The 20683-nt window shown below is 31.0% G+C and overlaps 1 protein-coding gene across 1 annotated transcript; it reads left to right on the forward strand.

Moving 5' to 3' along the window:
- On the forward strand, window positions 1-16744 carry LOC129230692 (alcohol dehydrogenase class-3 chain L-like). The gene is made up of 11 exons (XM_054865111.1): window positions 1-68; window positions 3716-3748; window positions 4623-4724; window positions 5562-5703; window positions 6488-6576; window positions 8156-8278; window positions 8378-8594; window positions 9451-9578; window positions 12651-12786; window positions 14206-14344; window positions 16502-16744. Exons 2-11 carry the CDS (start codon window positions 3728-3730, stop codon window positions 16536-16538), a joined length of 1134 nt encoding a protein of 377 aa, XP_054721086.1. The 5' UTR covers window positions 1-68; window positions 3716-3727; the 3' UTR covers window positions 16539-16744.
- Window positions 16745-20683: the final 3939 nt, after the last annotated feature.

The raw sequence follows: 20683 nt of genomic DNA on the forward strand, positions 1-20683 counted from the left end.
GAATTTTTCAACCCTTATCACACTCCGCCTTTTGCTGCCGTTCGAGCTCCACTTCTTTGGGCGAACAAGTACGTATTGAATTTGTTTGAAAAAGATTTCTTTATAATTTTATTTTCTTATACAGTTTAACCCGACATTACGCATTCCGTTGAACTAGTGATAAAAACGCACGAAGTGGGAAAAATCGGGGACCGGGGAAAAAACATTGTTTAAACATTTCCTTTCTCAATGAACTTGCGATAGGAATCTGCTATCTCTATTGTTTTTTTTAGATACAATTTCATTTATAGCATGTTCTACACTAACAGTTTTTTGCAGTTTATTCTTTTGGTTTGCTTTGACGAACAAAATTTGCTTGATAGTTTTTATGCCTTCACAATAGACAAAGAGAATGAGACGGAACAGAAGGAAGGACAGAACGACTTCAAACAGCTAAGAAAAACAATTATCTTGGGGGAGGGGAAAGACCCAGAAAAAGGTTTCTGAGTCTTGGTAGAAAAACATGATATAGATATGTTCCAAGAAAAACGTGTTAAACGTTTTTTCTGAAAAAGGATAACGTGAAATCCGGAATATTTTAACATTAGCGGATATTGTAGTTTTTAGTGACCAACAGAAAATGAGGTAGGAAGCGCGATAACGTGTGAAACAGAGTGTAAAATTGGAGTTATATTGGATATTGAACTGACGTACGCTGGAAACTGAAAAATAAAAATAAAAATAAAAAGCTTAGTACGTCATAAGTTTTCGAGATTTTTTTTCAAAGCTATAGCTAGATGACTTCTTTGAAAATGAAGTTACTCGGCGAAAATCGAATTTCGGGTTTCCGGAAATGAATTCTAAGTGTCTTTTATTATAAATTAGTTACTGAAAATTTAATTACTGTTTAAATATGGGTAAACATTTTTGAGTATTCATAAAATGGAGTCGTTAAAAATATATATTTATATATATCTTTCTAAGACCCTACATATTCTATGCTGCTTAGTTCCACATGGGAAAAATCAGGACTCTTTTTTTCTACTTGCTGTTTTTGATACAACTTTGTTACTTCAATCAATTATTTTTTCCTTACGTAATTTGCATATAATAATTGTAATAAGTGAGTGCAAACGTTTAGTGCCCCCCCCTTTTTTTAAATACAATTTAGCTTAATAATGCGAAAATAACAAAATGCATACATTTTAAAGAAATGTTTTACAGATTTCGATCCTAAAAGATGTTTACATATAATTAGTGAAAATACCTTAATTAAATATTTTGCAGCACACTATTGTAAAAAAAAAATCAGTAAACCCACAAGACCTATGTGTGCACAACAACAGGAAACGAAAGCTATAAGTCAAACTAAGGCAACTACAAGCGTTAGAAAAATACTGAAACGTCGTAACGACCTTTTTTAAAAAGTTACTGCTTTTCGTGATGAGTCTGTGCGTGTGTTAAGTCCTTACTTGTTGGTAGCAAAACTCGTAATGCTCTTTTTCTCTCCCTTTTTAACCTCTGAAAAATCCTCACTGGACTAACAGACATATTCATCTATTAATTTTTATTTATTTATTTTTTTTTCATATCTTTCAAAATTCTTTGCATTTGCCTTTCAGTAGATTGTTATGTATTTTCACAGAAAATATTTTAGCAGAGCCTTTCATTTCGTACTTTCCTAATATTTTCTTTTATTTCATCCCTTGGTTTATAATTTCTTTTTGTGAGATCATTTAAATAAAAATAGCTCAGATATAAATGAAACTAGGAAAGTAAGCAGAAGAAAGGGGGTACATGTGAACATGGTATGTTTTACTAAGATAACTTCAAGTAAAAACCTTGAAAATTCTCAAGCAATGGCAGTATAGTAGTATTACCTCATGGCCAAGACTTTAGAGCAATGAGCTGTTTTATGCTTCTTTGATGGCCATTTTTTTTTGTTTGATCAGATGTTGTATGTAATTGTATCACTGTATTTTTCTCATGAAAACATATGTGCTTTAAAACTAAGCTATTAAGCTGAAATTAACCTCTGGACATTCAAGCAAATTTATGTTAATGTTTAGTTTTTTTTATTAAATAAAGAATTCTTTTTTAATAAAAAAAACTTCTCTTTTTTTTTGCAAATTAGGGCAAAGGTAGATGATGGGGCACTTGTGAACATAACATATAGGAACACATGAGAACATACATTATATTAATATTAACATTAGAGTAATGTAACCTTCGTAACATCAATATTAGAGTAGCATATTATAAGTGCTAAAAATGTCTGAACATTTAGATTTTTTTCTTCTATAATCAGATTGTAAATTTATTCTTACTGTTTCTTACTTATTGTTATTATTATTAAATAATTCGTTTTTTTTCTGAATTTTTATCATTTTTTTAAAACTTTTTTGTAACCAAATAGTTGGTCTACAATTTAGGGTATATAATGCTTATAGGAAATAAAAATACACTAAATATTTGCATTTAGTCAAAAACTGAAGTTTAAAATACACTATGATACTTTGTATAAAGCTTAAAAGCAATGCGTAAGTAGAATAATCTTTACATAATGAAAAATTCTTTGCACTGTGCAATCTTGCAAATTTTTTGTTACGTGTTGTCTATCCAGTGATCGTAACAGGCTATGAGATTTTTAAATTTGACCGTGAGCGGTTATACATTTTGGAAATTCATATTTTCTTAATGATGCAATTACTCTACAGTTCCAACTGATACAGTATAGGTTACAAATCCTTCAACGCAATTCGTATGTACGTATATGTTTCACATTAAGGAGTTTAATTTAAATGCGATTCTCATCCTGAATTTTGTAATCATGTTCATATGTGTCCCAGGCCTGTTCGCATGTGCGCCCTGTAAGGGCACATGTGTGCAACTGAAGACATTTTAAAAAATACTATGAAGTAAAGAAACAATTTTTAAAACATGTCAAAAACCCATGACAGAAAGAAAAGACTATTCAATCATGTGGAACTTTCTACTCTGAAAAATTGGTAATAGTTTTTGAAAAAAAAAAAAAAGAAATGAAAAAAAAATCACATACGCCCTATTTCCCCTACTTTGTACATATGCTTCAGTAATACTTACTTCAGTATTGAACTCAAATAACCGGAGTCAATGTCTAGAGTTACGCACAAAAATTCGTGTTTGTAAAATTCACGTTGATTTCATTATTCATTTAATTTTATATAAAAAAAATACCTCACTTTTTGACGCATTTATACTTAAGTAATTTCTGTATACATAATGAGCCAACTAAGTTTGAAATTTACAGCTTATCTCCGGATATTTACGGTGCCAGGATGATCAAGGAACTTTAATGTTTTTTAAAATTTGAGTTTGATTCTAAATGCATACGTGATTTAATGTTATTGAAAAATGTCAGCTGGAGCATAACACTTAGTATGTAAAACGTTACATAGCAATTGATCTGTTATTTCTCGAAAAATTTGAAAAATGTGAATTTTTGAAAGTGTTCGATTTTTTTGGTAGTAAGTGAAGTTTTACAGTTGACAAAAGAGCCAATAAGTCGTCAATTAACGGTAATATTGAAGCAAGTATTTCTTTTTATCTTAATGCAAAAATAAAAAAGGCGTATCTTATCATTTGTTTTATGATAAATCTTATCCATGCCATTTGTTGCATTAAGATAAGATTTCTTAATTAGCTATTTTTACATTCTTAATCTTTTGTCCTCATTCTCACTGTTTTTTCTCATTAGGTCTGATTCAAGATGTCTAAAACTGCAGGAAAGGTAAAGTATTCTGGTTGATGTTTCATAGAACTGATAAAATTGTTTTAGAAATCTATGAATATATTTTTAATGTTTAAAAACATTCTTAGATACCGCTATTGTACATATTTATATGTATCTTGAGCATCTCATTAAGAGTTGTAAGTAATATGGCAGAATATAAAATGGCATGGTTGAAGAGTAAAATTAATTCGTAAAAAAAACAGTACTTGTTGTTTATAGTGAAACAATTAAGAAACGACCAACTATCCAGACCAATAAACGGCAGTTAATTTTCTTAAAAGGGTACTTCTGTTCATTGAAAAAGTTTTTAACTTCATAGATTTGCTTAATTTTAGGTAGTGTGAAATAGTTAATAAGTTAATTAAAACAAAAGAAAAACGGAATATTATTTCTTTTTTAGAAATTTAAAGTTTTCAGCTGTAATAGCTACCTTTGATGTTTGTCTGAAAAACCTTTTAAAATAGAATCAAAAATTATTTTTTTAAATTGGCAATTAAAACAGCGTGGTGTCTTAGAGAAAACTGGCTGCATTGCTCGTCGTTGCATGGTCTACGTCATAATAAAAGCTGTGTCAAATGATGCATGTTCAACAATCAGGGTAAGAGGAAAAAGCAAAAATTTTCCCGTGAACGTGTAAGGGGGTTTCCCTCTCCATGGGACCCGCTATGAACTCTTATGGAAATTCCCCCAGAGAAAAAGGACCTCTGTGCTAAAGTTAGGAAAAATTCTACGCAATCTGTGAACTTTTATTAGGAACACACATACATATGCAGTCATTTATGTGTAATACATACATATTTACTTAAAAAAAAAAACTTATATGAGAACACTCCTAAGGCTCTCGATATCTGAATAGCACCTTTCTTTCTAGCCAATCAGATGCCATGCTGCTGTGTTATGGAGCGCAAATACTCCGTACGCCATAGAAGAAGTCGAAGTAGCTGTTCCGAAAAAAGGGGAAGTTAGAGTAAAGGTAAGTTAAGGTAGAAAACTTAAAAATACAACTAATTTTCAATAACGAAATGCATCATATTTATTGTATTTCAGTTTCACGTGCTTCTCTAATATTATGTAAATCTCTTTTTTGGCATTTAAGTCGAAATAAATAAAGAACTAAATAAAATATAAAAACAAATAAATAAAAGAAAATAATAAAGGAAATGTGCAAATAAATGAAATAAAAATCCTCATTAATTGTGCCACCTAGTATGCCATACGAATTTTGCTGGTTTTATTTCAATTTCTTTTACACTTTTTAGTTATTAAAGGAGCCTCTTTTTAAATACTGTTTAAGGCTTTCACGGCCGGCGTCAATCTGGATCTGTTTCTACTTTGGCTACTACTACTACTTTGGCTGCTACTAGCCGCTGGGATCACCCAGCGGCTTGAATCTCATCCAATCAGGAACCTTAATCCACCAGCGGCTTGAGAACGCCTCCCAATCAGGACCAGCAGCCCAGCAGCAGTTTGCTGAAATACCGGAGCCACCGAAGCCAGGAATCAGTCTCGCCAAACTCAAACCACTGATGATGGCTGCAGCAGAGCAAGCCGAAACGTCTGGAATTTCTACTCCAATTAGACCACGGCCAATAATCCCGGAAATGTTATCTCCCCATATTGAGCCTCTTTTTATTTATGGTTTTGTTTTACCTATATTTAATTTTGAAACAGTTTAACCTTCATGCTGTAAATAAGCTTTGATAGTCAAAAACACCTAAAATCCACCAGTTTACATTATTACTTACTTTCTAAACTTACTTTATTACAATGGAAGTAAACAAAACCTATTTTGGAAATTATTCTTCTTCAGATGGCCTCTACCGGACTCTGTCACTCTGATTTGCATTTTCAAGAAGGAATCGACAAGCAGTGGCCTTTCCCCTCCGTCATTGGACATGAAGGTGCTGGAATAATAGAAAGCGTGGGTGAAGGCGTTACTTCTGTCAAACCTGGTAAGCAAAAATTTTCTATATCCTTTTCGACAGTTGTTGAAATTCTTCCATTAATAAAATATCATAGGTTCTGTCCAAAATATCATAGGTTCTGTCCATAAAGTGACCCTCTTTATTTCAACATTTTTGACCCCCTCCCCCTCCTTCAGGGGCGCCCCGAACTTAAATTCTTGAGAAGGCGGAAATTCTCAATTTGCCGAATATAACACCAAATGTCACCGAATGATGATAACTTTATGAAATAGAACTCCAAAATTTGCCGGTTTAGGAAATTTGTGGAAGGTTACAGTGACACTAATTGGAGCTTACTTTTCGGTATGAAAATTAGGAGAAAACAATCATGGCAGTGTTAAAAACATTTAACTTCCCATTAATAATGTGTCAGAGTTTTGAATTCAGAAAATATTGTTAAACTTTGCATACTTCTTTTTACCTTTTATCGATTGTAGAGTTAAGTACTATTGTTTTTTTAATAGGAGTTAGTGACAAAAATGTCTAAAACTCTTAGCAAGTCTTGGACCTATCTTTCTTTAAAGTAAAGTTTTTTCTGTGCTATAACAGAAACGTGAATTTGAATAATAGTTAAGTTAGCATACATTTTTATTCCGTTTTTCCTTTGTAATATAAGCGTTAAACTTTTTTTTACTGTCTTAATAAAATACAAGATGCAAACAAATTATTTTAAAAATTGAATTTTTGTTGATTGTTGAAATTTTGAAAACTCACAAGTGTTTTGAAGTTGAAAAATAAAAAAAAAACTTGATCTGTAATTTTTACTTTTTAGGTGATACAGTGGTATTAGTGTTTGAATCCTATTGTGGGGAGTGCGAGTTTTGCAAGAGTCCCAAGACGAACCAATGTAAAAAGCAGCCGGTAAATGAGAATTTTTAATATGTTGCACCCTAATACAGTATGAAAATGATACAAACATGCATTGAGTATAGCATAGATAAAATTTATAATCATTCTCTTCATTAACATTTTGGTTTCTGTGACTGCACTCTGTAGTGCAGTATTTTACAGCAAAAATATAAGTATCTTTGAGTGTCCTAAAGGGTATATCGTAAAAGGGTAAAAGAGGGTCTCGAAGTGTGTTTTCAAAATTTTACTCTAACGACATAAGTGAGCAATTTCTCCGCATATGCCTAAGGTAAGTTCACATCGTAATAGAAAAGCACAATAGACTGAAAAGTTTTCGAAGTAAACTTTTCATGCGCGGGCTTTGAAATTCTGATCGGCATTTTTTTTTTTTTTTTTGCCACTGAAGTGGCGCGGTTGTTTTTTGTGCGATGAAATAAGATTTTCTCGCTTTCTTCTTATTTCGCATGCATAAAGAGCACGCTTAATGCATGCAAATGCATAAAAAGAAATACTGTTTTTTTTTCGTATATGCATACAATTTGTTTTGAACAAAATGCTCCTGGGTGACACTCAATGTTATTTTTAGAAGAAAACGTGATTTAGGACTAATACTATACTGTAAAAAAAAAATCCGAAACGTTACTGAGTATTTCCGTGAAACGTTTCGGGATTTTAATGGTTTTTATACACTTCCTGGAAAAATCAAGGATCATTGTCAAAAAGTTTCCTGAATTGCTACAAGTCGCACGGATGCGGACTTCTCACTGTTGTGAAAAATATTTTTAGCTCCCAGTTGGCCCGTCCAGACCGATAAATCTCCCAAAGCGAGCATTAAATGCTATGATTGTGTGGGTAGCTTTGCAAGAATTGCAGGCGGTTAATATTCTTGATACTTGCTTGCAATTCCAGCATAGCTTTGGCCATGTTTGCAATACTGCTCTTCCTTCATAAATCAGGAAGGTTTTAGAGACATGACTGGATTTAAACGGGAAGATATCAGAAATTTTCAGAAAGCTTCCAGAATAATTTCAGGAAGGTTACTAATTTTTTGCGAAAAACGTTTCTGGTTTTGACAAGATATGTTACCGGCAAAAATTGGGCACATCGGCTGCCTATTATTTTCAAGAAACGTTTTTGAATCGTTCTTACAGTGTAAGTAACGCTAAGATATTTTCACAATTTGCATGTTTAGGGATATTTCATTTTCAAATATTCAAGTGAAATGAATGTAGTTATCCTAGATAAATATTCTTCTAATAGGCTATCGACCAATGGGATAAATTTTATCAATCTAGTAAACGCTCACTTTTACTACTTTTTATTCATTCTTTAATTGAGTTAGTATAAGTTTAATTCATCTACCCTGATTTTTTTTTTTTTTTTTTTTGAAGAAAGAAAAAATAATGCATGAAAATATTTTTGCTTTTAATTAGTAATTAATGAATCGAATGATTAATTGCATAGTAATACTGATTTATTCCTAATTATCTCGAGTTTATGACATGGTACACATACGGAGAGGGAGTTAAAGAGAATTTATGTGCTTTAAATATAAATTAAAAGCAAGACATGATTATTTATTCTTTTACAGCGAAATCAATTGCAAATGGATGGCACCAGTCGCATTACTTGCAAAGGACAAGCCCTCAGTCAAATGTCATCTATCAGCACATTTTCAGAATATACCGTCACATCTGAAGCAAACGTCACCAAGGTATTTAAGAAAAATAGTCTAACAAAAAATGTACTAACTAATAAAATGTGTTTTTTTCACTTCCTTTTTTTTCTAAAATAAATTTATTTTTTTCCACAGGTGAATCAAAAGGCTAATCCGAACACCTTGTGCTTAGCAGGATGTTGCATTCCTACAGGATATGGGGCCGTTATGAACGCGGGGAAGGTCCCTAAAGGTGCTACGACTGCAGTCTGGGGCTTGGGGGGTGTCGGAATGTGCGTCCTCATGGGACTCCGGGACAGTCAGGCTGGAAAAATCATTGCCATCGACACCAACCCAAAGAAATTTCCCCTTGGTAAGTTCACTTTTTAAAATAATTTAAAAGTAATTCAGTGATCAAGAAGTCAAGCAAAAGTAGAGAGGCAAGAAAATAATCATAAAAGTCCGAATCACTGAAATTTAAAAAAAAAAAAAAAATATCGCGACGAAAAGTTCATGAGGTTTTTAGTTTATTCTTTAAGTACAAGAAACATGTTTTATAAAATAAAGTTTCGAAATCTTTTTTTTGAAACTTATTGTTGAGAAATGTTTGAAAAACTTTATCTTTGAAAGGAAAAAAAGTTGAAAAAAAATATTTTTCGGAAAAAAAGGTAATTTTTACAATTTCTTATTTTCCAAGAAATGTGGCATGAGAAGGTGTTTTTTTTTTCTGAAGCGTATTCTTAATGATCTTTTCTTAAGGCTAAAGTACCGTAAAGGAAATAATCATAATTCTTAGTTTATTCTGTAAAAATAAAAGCTTCCTTGGAGAAGTACTTACAAAACTCTATTATCTTTAAAAGGAAAAAAAAAGTTTAAAAAAAACCTCATCATGGGAGAAAGGAGATTCTATTTTCTTTTATTTCAAAAAAAGATCCATATTTATTGTACTGAAATGAGGGAAGAAAATGTTTGCAAAAATAGACCAATTTTAGGTATTATGTTTCTCTAGGTAGTCGATTAATTCAGTAACTGCGTAAAAATTATGGTTTCTCTGCCAATATCCAAAGCTTGGAAACATTTATGATTTATTGAAATCATTTCAAGCTCCAAAGCCAAAAATGTTTTTAAAGAGTAAATAATGTGGAGAATTAATATGCAGCATAAAATGCGAACAATATGGAAAACTGTCTTAAGTATTTTTCGTTTCTTTCTTTCTTTTTTTTCTATAGCCAAAGAATTTGGTGCAACTGACTTTTTAAACCCAAAAGAAGTGGACGATGTTCCGAAGAAATTGGCGGAAATGACAAATGGCGGAGTCGACTACTGCTTTGTGTCCGTTGGCATCGTACCTGTTATGGTATGTAATAAGAGTGTACTGAATATTAGTACAACATTTGAAGCATGAATATTTTGAAGATAAAAGATAATTTTAACTGAAAACTTATTAATCAAGACAACAAGAGATTAAAAAGAATAACAAGATATTCCCCCTCACTTCATTTTGTTTTGAATTTCAGAAGTTTTGCTGAAATGTTTAGTCTTAACCTTTTCACTGATGGAACAGTTTTATACAAATCACTTGAAAACAGTTGATCAGACGTAGTCATTTTCTAATTACCGACATCATGGAAAAGTGTTTTATTTTTTTACTAAATTAGAGCTTCTGTAAATCAGTGTGAACATGTAAGAAACATTATTTTATGAATATATTTTGCTACTCAATTTTGTCATCATTATACCTTATTCTGGATTAAATAAGTACCATACTAGTTTGAAATTATATTTCATTACATGCATCTAAAGCTGGTCATGATCTTCTTCTCTTTTCTTCGTGTTAAGGAATTTTTTGAGATTTTTTAAATAAGTATTTCTTCATTAAATGTTTAAAAAAATGTCTTCCATTATTCACATGTGGCCTTAAAAGGGATCACATGCGAACAGGATTGGGGTACATATGAACTCGATTACAAAATTCATGACAAGTATTATGTTTTAAAGAAGAACTCTTAAATATGAAATATATACGTATGTATATACCAATAACATTGAAAGTTTTGTATTTTATACTGCGCAAATTTAAATTATATAACAATTGGGTCCTTAAGAAAATACTTTTTCTCAAATCAAAAACTGTTCGTCGTCGAATTTTACAGTCTGCAGCCTACTCTGATCACTGGATAGACACGGAAAAATTTACTAGACTACATTTTACAAATAATTTTTTATCATATGTAATGATCATTATAATTATATAATGTTTTTAAGCTTTAGACGGAGTTTTATAATGTATTTTGGAATTATTTTAAACTTTAAGTTTTTACTAAATGAAAATATTTTGTCTTTTTATTCTTGTGAGTAATAAAAAACAAAATCGTTGACCAACTATTCAGTAATAAAAGAATTTAATTAAAATATTAAAAGTAAATAAATGTATATTTAATAATAATAAGTAACAATAAATTTACAATCTGATTATATAAAAATATGAAATAAATATTTACCCATTTTTTACCTCTTATAATATGCTACTCTAATTTTAATACTGCGGAGGAGGTATGGAAACTGTTCCCATGTGCCCCTAGATGTTGTGTTCACTAATTCCCCATCATCTACAATTAGAACTAACAAGTAGAAAAAGAGATTTCTTAATTTAACTTAAAAAATTCAACATTGTCATAATTTACTTCAATGTTCATATAATGGTTTGAAATAAATCAGTCTAGCGCACTAATTAGTTTAAAATACGTTTTCACGAGAAAAATAGAGAGATAAAATTACATACAACGCCTCCTGAAACAAAATTAATCCGAGTTAATTGGTACCGTCGGATGTCTGAAATCACGGTTAATAGAAAATTTTGTATGAAAAATTGTCAGGATCGTAAATTTTTAAAATGTATTGTTTAAAATACAATAGAATATTTTTAAACTGAAAATGAGCATATAAAAAGTAATGTTTTACAGTTAAAAAACTTAAATAGGAAAGTAACTTTTAGTAAGTTATAAAAAGTCGATTGAATTTTTTTACAATGCTTAGTTAAATAATGTAGTAACATTTGAAAAAACTCAAACTTTTAAGAAAGTATTTTTATTTTTTCAAATTGAAAATTCTATATTTTATTTAACTTACATTTGTTTAAAAAAAGTCTGGAACCTTTCTTTATAAAAGTCCCGAATTTCTGTCAATTCGCAACTCCAATAAACTATAGGCGGCGCTGCAGCTGCTGTCTAATGGCGAATGAAAAAGATAAAACAAACAAATCCCGTAACTTATAACTTGTTTCGACGCTTAGTGAATGACAGTAATTTTTCATCGGGTTTGTGGGAAGCTTTCTTTTCTATTCTTCTGAAATTACATTACAGCACAAACTGTCTGAATCCTGTAATTTATCGCAAAGAAAACTCGTGGAATGTAATGCTTTACCTTTTTTCGGAAGTACTGTCAATCACTGTAAGGTAGCGTATTCGAGCTCTGGAGTTGCGAATAGCTACCAGATCACATTAAAAAAAATGACTTTAATATCGACTCGGTGAACAGAAACTTCGGTTAATCGAGGTTCTACTGTCTTGCTGAAAACCTTGATTTTTCTCTATTGCTATTTTTTGAGATGTGCCACTAGTTTTGCCGATATTTCCCCAAATCCCATATCAAGTGAAATGAAAAGCAACACAATATTTATGTTTAAAGACATAGTAAACCAGTTGACTGAGTGACCAAAAAGAGAAAGATAATAAACTCCGATATCGATTATGAATTCGCAATCATCGCAGTACACCGATACGCATTAAATATACAATATCATCTGCAAGTTTTCGATTTTTCGTCCAACTTTCGCTCAATGACAGCTGCCAATAAAAATATTTTTGGTACAGAATGTAGAAACATTTTTCGATTTTTTGAGAAAAGGAAATATTCGTTTTACTTCGAACTGATATTGGTTGTTTCATGTGTTATTAGGCTCAGAGTGCAATCGAGGTTAAAAACCTTTGCATTAAGATGCAAGAAAAATATAAACCCAATTATGAAAAAAGGAAGCACTGATTCCATTTATATGTTGTTGCACTCATTTCATTTATACGTATTGCTCTGTTTCTCTTACACTAAAAATTTTATCAGTTTTGTTTTCATTGCATTAAATCTCGAATTTTTCATAAAAGAATGAATTCTCCTTATATTATCATAGAACGTCTATTTACATTTCTTGAATCGAGTTGTATGACCTCCTTTGTTAAGAGGACCTACAAATACTCTCATTTTAAACATCTTTTGAACTGATGCAAAACATTTTTCCAGAATATTTAACAGTTTGGTCATTTTATGTCTAAGAGATCTAGTTTTATTACAGTATGTGCTTAGAGTGTTAAAAGAACTTCTTATTTTGTAATGATTGTAATATCTGAAACTAACGCGATGAATGTTATTATTTCAGGAACAAGCATTTAACTCTAGTCACCCAAACTGGGGGAAAACTGTCATCATTGGACTGTCGGACCTCGGTGAAACCATGAGAGCCGGGGTGTGGGAATTGCTTTTTGGACGTCAACTTGTTGGAACCTTCTATGGATGTAAGTTCAAAGAAGTTTGAAACTTTTTTACTGGATGGTTTTTTATAAGGATATTACTGCTTTAAATACCTTAACTTTTTTATTGTGATGAGTTAATTTTAGAGCACTACATTTTCTTGAAAGTTGTTTTCAGCAGGGTTGCGAGTCGGAGGGAAAATGACCGACTTAAGCTCCGACTCCGAGAATTTTAGAACCTTCGACTCCGAATTCCTTACCCCGAAATCAGTCTGACTCCGACTCGGACCCCGACTCCTCAAGCACTGGCAGAGTGGCGGACTTGTGTGAAAATGATCGACTCCGACCCTTGGAATTTCAAACCATCCATTCCCGACTCCGAGTCAAACTGCTTTACTCTAAAATCAATCCGAATCAGACTCTTTGACTCAGACTCCGACTGCTTAGCCCTGATTTTTCAGCGCTAATAAAAGAAAATGGCCGAGCTTGAAAGAAAAAGTTCGGATGATGATATATGTGAGTTTTAGTTTTTTTCTACGGTTATAAAAGGAAGTTTTTTGAGTTTTAAGGAGGGTAATTGTCTCCAAACCCCTTCCTCTGGATACGCCCGGTTAAAACAAATTGTTTCTTGTAGAAATTCTAAAATCCAAAAAACTTTGTTTTGAAAACGTTTGACTTATTTTTTGTGGACGACGTTCTGTTTTATAGTATACAAATATGTAGTAATGGTTTAAACAGGGTTGCCAACTCCTAAAAATGTTTCCCCCTAAACTCAACTCATAAAACCCCTAAAACCCCTAAATGACGTCAGAAAGTACGTGATCCTTTAACTGTGACTTCACACATGGGATTAAAAGATCACGTGACCATTGCTATTTTTCGTTGCTGAGTGAAATAAAGTCATTTTTATCATTTTTATGTCATTTCTGCTCAAAACCAATGGTTACAAGGCTCAAAAAGTATATGTAAGTAAAAAAAATGCATGAATCAATCGAAAAATAGCATTTTCATAGGTAAAAGAAGAACATTTTTACCTAATAAAACCCTAAAATCTAAACCCCTAAATTTACCCCTAAAAATTTTATCCCCCTAAAAAAAATCCCATTCTAAAATTTTCCCCCTAAATTTAGGGGAAAAACCCCTAAGTTGGCAACAATACCTAACGAGAAATGTATTTCATGTTTTCTTTCAACTCAAACGTAAATGAGTTCGTGCAAAGACAAGCATGTTTGTACTTAAAATTCAAACACGATTTCCATGATTTATTGAATGTCTTTTCAGTCATAGCCTGATTTTTTGCTTTAAAAAATAGGTTCTTTGTGAAACCAAATCGGGTCTGATATTTGTATTGATATTCTTAATGTTGTTGTGATGTTTTTGATTTTACCATTTACCTGCTATTATAAAACTGATAAAACAGCAATATCAAATAAATAATTATGAAAATATTTTCCCCACATTTAGCCTATAAAGCAAAGTTAGGTATTCCAGACTTGGTAGACAAAGTGGTGGCCGGACAAATCCAGTTGGAAAAATTGATCACCCATCGCTTGCCGTTGACCAAGATCAACGAAGGATTTAATATGCTTAAAACTGGAGAATCGTAAGTGTGTTCATTAATATCATGCTCATCTTTGTTTTATTGAAAGAAAAAATTCTCATGGTGTTGGGAAATATTTTGAAGAAATGTATCAAGAGGTTTTCTTTTCTACAGTTATCCTAGCCAAAAGATATAATATCTAATAATTTTCAGATGACGAGTAAAATGATTTTATTCTCCTACACGTATTTTTGAATGCATTTTTCTACTTAATGAAATTAATGGTGTAAAAAGTGAAATGACAAAAATAACACCGAGCTTAAATAACATGAAAACTTTAAACTACTCTTAAATGACAGAAATTTTAAAAACAAAAATGTGCATGGATTAGTGAAATTACGTGGAGTTTCTTGCACATGAAATTCCTATCATAGGAAGTTTTAATGGAAAAAATAGTATATGAACATCAAAAACGGTTGGATGGAAAAAAAAAAGAAATTTTTAAATTATTCATAAATAACTTTTTTTAAACAAGCAAATTAGATGCATGTTTCGAAAATGGCAGTACATAAAGATAGAACAATATATCTTATTATAAAAGTTGCATTGAAATATTTTTTTTACATTTTTAACAGTATATTTTTGCCCTCGAAAGAAAATGAGGAACATTTTCACTGTTTTTTTCCACGGAGCAAAGTGAACATTTAAATATTTTTCTAAGGAAATATTTTCTACTTGATTATCAAAAATACTTTTGATTAAATCAGCCACTAAGTAAAGGAAGAATTGAATAAATTAATATATAATGAAACAATAAATGAAGGAAGATAAAACTTAATTAACTTATGCGTGAGAAAAAGATAATGAGACAATAAAGTAATGAATGAATGAATAAGAAAACACATGATAATTAATGAATAAATCAAAGAATTATTAATGGAGTGCAAATTTATCAATTAATAAATGAATATGGAAGTGATTTAATAAATAACGGAATAAGTAAACGATATTAACTGCTTCACTTTGCGTCGCATGCACCTGACTGTTTGTATAAGTGTTCAAAATAAAAATAAGCTAAATATTAAATACATAAACATTGTATTGAATATTGGAAGTTCTGAATCAATATTTAAAATATTAATAACAATAACTTAATCATTTTATGATAACAAGAATATTTTTGACTTAAAACAAATGACTAAAAGTTTTTAAAACTTGCTTGTATTGTGATATGTTTTGATCTTCAAAGATAACTTTTTTCTGACTGGAATAGACTACATGTGTTACTACAGATAAAGATAAAGAATAGATAAAGTATTACCAGAGAGACTGATACATTTGAATAAATATTTTAAAATTTCACTTTGCACCACATTCCCATATTTTAAAGAAAATTTTTATTAGTGCTATTTTTCAACTGACCAATATTGGTTTTTGCTTAAAAGTTTATTTCTTCAGGGAAAGTTTCTGATAATAAAGTCATCACTTGATAAATTTCTGCATTGAGTTTGTCAAATGTTAATACGCAAAATAATTTTAGGCGAAAAAAAAAAGTTGATTAATCCCTAATTCACGCATAATAAAGCCATATCACTTGATAAATTTCTGCATTGAGTTTGTCAAATGTTAATGCGCAAATTATTTTAGACGAAAAAAAAAGCTGATTAATCCCTAATTCACACAAGGTGATTGATTACATTGTGGAACAACTTTCAACTTAATTTTTGAAGAGAAGAATGTTTGAGTTATTTTTGAGTAAAATAAACATGCGTAATGTAAAATACTTACTACTTAGTTTTCTTCTATTACGTCAGGTTTTTTTTCTCAACACTTAGTAAGAATAGGAGAATGCAATCACTTACCCGCATGAGAGTACATATGTCGAGAATCTCTACTGCTCTCTAATTGATTGACATAAACCATTTTAAACTAAAATAAAATTATTCTTTTCCAAAATACTAGTATTATTATTTGTGACAAACTTTAATTCGTTTTATTGTCACGATAAGAAAAATAATAGACAAGGAATCTTCAATTTTATGTGCATTAGAAACACAGGAAGGTAACTTTTTATGTAGTGCATAAAAAATTTTAAACAACCAGATAATTTCTTTGAAAAAGAAATCATGTTTTTGATTTTAAAGATTTCATTTTACTAGTTAAAGAAGCGATTCAAAATATTGATGATTAATGATTTTTATTTACTTTTTTATTTTTCAGATTAAGAGCCATTATTGATTACGACATAAAAGGATAAAATAAGTGCTTAGTTACATACTGATTTAAAAGAAGAATGGAAAGAACAGCAGTATATTTCTTCACAAGTCTGTTTCAGGAAACCATTTTCATGCCGTTTGCAACATTAACTGTTTGAATTCAAAGTCAAAAGCCATTTTAGTGTTTTTGGCAACACTTATATTTGTTACATGTGTATATTTTCACATAAAAATATTGAATTTCTGATCTTGTCAATTTTCTTTCCACTGTTTAAGAAACAAAATCTAACTTTTAAAGAATATTTTGATAAAATGCAGAGGGAGTGCCCAACCTACGCCCGAACATCCATGGTGTATCCAGGAATATATCCATGATGTATTATCATATGTCTCCCGATCATCGATGATCCATGTGACCCGTTGCTATCATCAATATTACGAATCAAAAAATGTGTTCTGGAGTCTTTCAAAACAACCAATGATCTTCATATGGTTTTAAGATTGAATGATTATTAGAATCATTCTATGATTGGAATTAAATTATTATAAGAATGATTATTAGAAAATTTAGAGCCAAATAGTTAGAACTAGGTTTCTGAAAAACAGATGGACATTTTTTATTGATAAATCAATAATGCAGCAATGAGATTGCAATAATTCTTAGTTTGTATATTCCCTTTTCCGCGTTTTCCAACGTCATCAAAATGTTATCTACTAATGCTATTTAAAAATGTATTAGTAAAATTTCAAGTTTATATGCATTCTGGCCTGCGAGATTCATTTTAAAGCGGCCCGCGGAGAAAAATAAATGGGCATCACTGAAATACAATACTTACCTTGACAGCTTTAGAAACACTATTTGACAAAGAGTGTTTCTAAAATGCAGAAATCTATAGAATTTGATAGAACTTCTGACTTAATAATTGTTTTTGGATGTTCAACTTTTACAGAAAAAAATCAAATTAGTATGGAATGCACTTAAAAGATCAAAATTAACACATACTGTAAATGATTTCAGAGGTCGTCTACAAATGATGTCACGTTTTGAGAGGGAAGGGTGTTCGTGAAATTGTGATTTTCCAACAAGAGGAAAGGAAGGAGGGAGGGAGTAACTTACTTTTTTCTCTAAAAATATATTAGTGAAAAAACAAACCGTGGCATGTGATAGTGGGAGAAGAGGGGGTAAGGTATGAAACTTCGTAACAAAAAGGGTGACGTCATTTATGGACCGACCTTAAACTTTTCAAATATAACGAAAGCTCGATTCAGAATGACCCTTTGAAAACAAACTAACTACAACTTGCATTGTAACTCTATTACAAGTTCGAGGAAATGTATTTTTGAAATTCTATATATGTTCCAAATGCAATTTTGACGTTATGTATTTTTTTATAGTAATTTCATGGGTGTAAAAAAAGGTTTAATTTTTAATATACAGAAAAGCATTGGGGCCTCCATTATGTGAACTTTTCTCTTTTAATTGGGAAGTTGAAACCTATTAAATGTTCATATTTTGACTATTGGATATTGTTAATTGACCCTCAAAACTTAAAAATTCATCATCGCCTAATTTTAAAACATCGTGATTGATTTTTAATGAATTTTTAAAAATCCACGCGCAAAAGTGCGCTTTTCTGAAACGTCACGAGCTTACGTCACAGGGCACTAATGGGCAGCCTTCCGCCGAAGATCCCTTGTTTTCGCTGCGGACATTTTGACCGCGGTGATATTTTTGTTTTTAGAAATTCAATAATCCTTTTGAACACACTATGGAGGCCAGATTCGTTAAAGCACAATCTAATAATCTTCCTCAAGTAACATCAATGATGGTATTCGAATATTTCCGAGAGGGATGAGAGGTTTAATGTTCCAGAAACGCGAGGAGTTAAATGCGAGGAGGTAAGCCATACGTTTCGTCTTCGAAGCCAACTGCACGTCCTTCGGCTTCTCCCGCGGCGGAAGAGCGCATGACGTCACTTCCTGTGCCATCTGACGTCACAATTGCTTGAACTTTAAAAATTTATTTAAAAAAAACTACTCATCGTATCGCAAAATTTTTTTTACCTATGATGTTCATCCATGTTACTTTATCATATAAAAATAAAATTGAAAAATCGAAAACTTCTCTATTGTATTAAGATATCTATATTCTTAAGAATTTTGGCTTAATTACAGAAATTATACAAAGGAATATTTGTACACTACTTTCTACATTTTCTATTACATACAAATAAATGCAATATAAATATATTTCCTGTGAAACATCACATTATTCACACTATACAATAGCCATATTATTGAAAGGTATTTTTACTTAGTCAGTTGAAATGAAAAATTTTTTCGTATAAAAATTAATTCAAAAACTATTATGCAGTTATATTGTGAGAGCCTTCTACAATGCCGTTAGGTATACTTCACAAATAATGGTATAACATCATTCAAAAACTCATCCAAAGGACTCAAAAATTGCCGCAGATTCAAAACTAAAAGCATCAAGTTTCTTTGGTTCTTTATTTCTTCTTTTCCGTTTCCATTTGTCGGGGATATAAACCACCAAGTAAACTGTAGAATTTCACTCACTTCTGAAACTTGATTTTCGTACAAGAACAGGGCATGCTCCGAAGCATTTCAGCTAATGCAAAAATAGTGAAACAGACAACGACAACATACAAAATGCTCCAACCACAGTTGTTTTCTCTGTCTCCATAACTGTACTGAAACATATCATGAATCCAAAATGCATCACACACGCAACGCTTAGTTTCCCAATCACATATCCCATGATTAAAGTAATTGTTCTGGCATACAACTGTATCAACTAAAAGAAATGCTTCATCCAACAACGAACTATCAAAACCATTTTTTACTTCCTTTTACAAAAAAGGAAGTATTGTATTCGCGAAAAAATTTTCACTCAAAAAATCGACCTTAATTTCCATTTTGCTCACCCCCGAATGAATGTTGAGTTTTTTTTTCAACTTGACCACACGTGGGTAAGTGCCTAAGAACGTATAGACACGCGAAATAACCATTTTGAAAATTCCCGAAAAAAAAAAAAAAAAAAAAAACCGAGTTTATGTACGTATGTATGTCGCATAAGGGTCATTCCATGCGAAATGAGCAAATCAGCTGTGGCTGACATGTCACAGATTTCAATGAAAATTTTTATTTAGGTAAACCATGCATATCTACGAGGAAATGCAAAGTATGAAAGTTTAAAAACTGTTTGTTGCTTTGTTATTGAAATTAGAAATTGATGCTTACGCTAAGCCTAAATTTTCAGAGTTCATTGCTGCCAGTTTGTGACTCAATAACTCCATAAGTTATAAACGTACACTTAAAAATAAATATTTCCGCATTCTATGAACAAATCTCTATTGGGAAAGAGCAAAGTAAAATTTATTCGGATCTTTTTTTGAATCTGAGATATTAACAAAGATTGAAATTTTGCCAATTTACTTCAGATTTCAAATCACTCTTCTAGCTCTTTTAATGAAAAAATAACAGTAAAAATGATTCAAATTGAAAAACTATCTATAACTAACTATCTGCTCTAATTTAGTAATTGTTTATGAATTTCTTGATAACGAAATCGTACTTTAAAAAATCTAAAATTTCCGAAAATTTCATTTTTTTCTCTATTTCAGATGTTTTTTTGAAGATGAGGGAATTCTCTAAATTTACTCAATTTTTTTTACGTAACATAATGAAGTGTCTTTTAGATGTTACTAAATTTTAATGATTGGTATCAGCGTATTTTTGTTACTAGAGTAACTTGAGCTAAGGAAAAATTTCATTAGTTACTTCTTTTTATTTTGTAAGTTTAGCAAAACTAACCATTTCTTTCGTGAAATACACCGCCAGCTCAGTCATTTCCTAGCTAATGGGAACTTTTTGCTTTACAGCTAATGGGCGGTAATTTACTGAATACATTTCTTTCGTGTTTCATTTTCTCAAAAGCATGTTTATGAAGTACATGCTGAAATGTATATTTTTTTTAATTGAAATAAATGTCAATTTTACTTGCTTTTATATCATTTAGTCGTTTACCAAGTTCTTTGAATTCTCGTTATTTCACATAAGGGTGAATCCATAGAGGTTCCACGCAGTATAAACTTCTCATTCATGTCCAAATATTTCTAAGTTATCAAATTAAAATAATTATTTTGAAAATTACAATATGTTT

The sequence above is a fragment of the Uloborus diversus genome, chromosome 9 (genome assembly GCF_026930045.1).
Source record: "Uloborus diversus isolate 005 chromosome 9, Udiv.v.3.1, whole genome shotgun sequence".
In the NCBI taxonomy this organism is placed as follows: Eukaryota; Metazoa; Arthropoda; class Arachnida; order Araneae; family Uloboridae; genus Uloborus; species Uloborus diversus.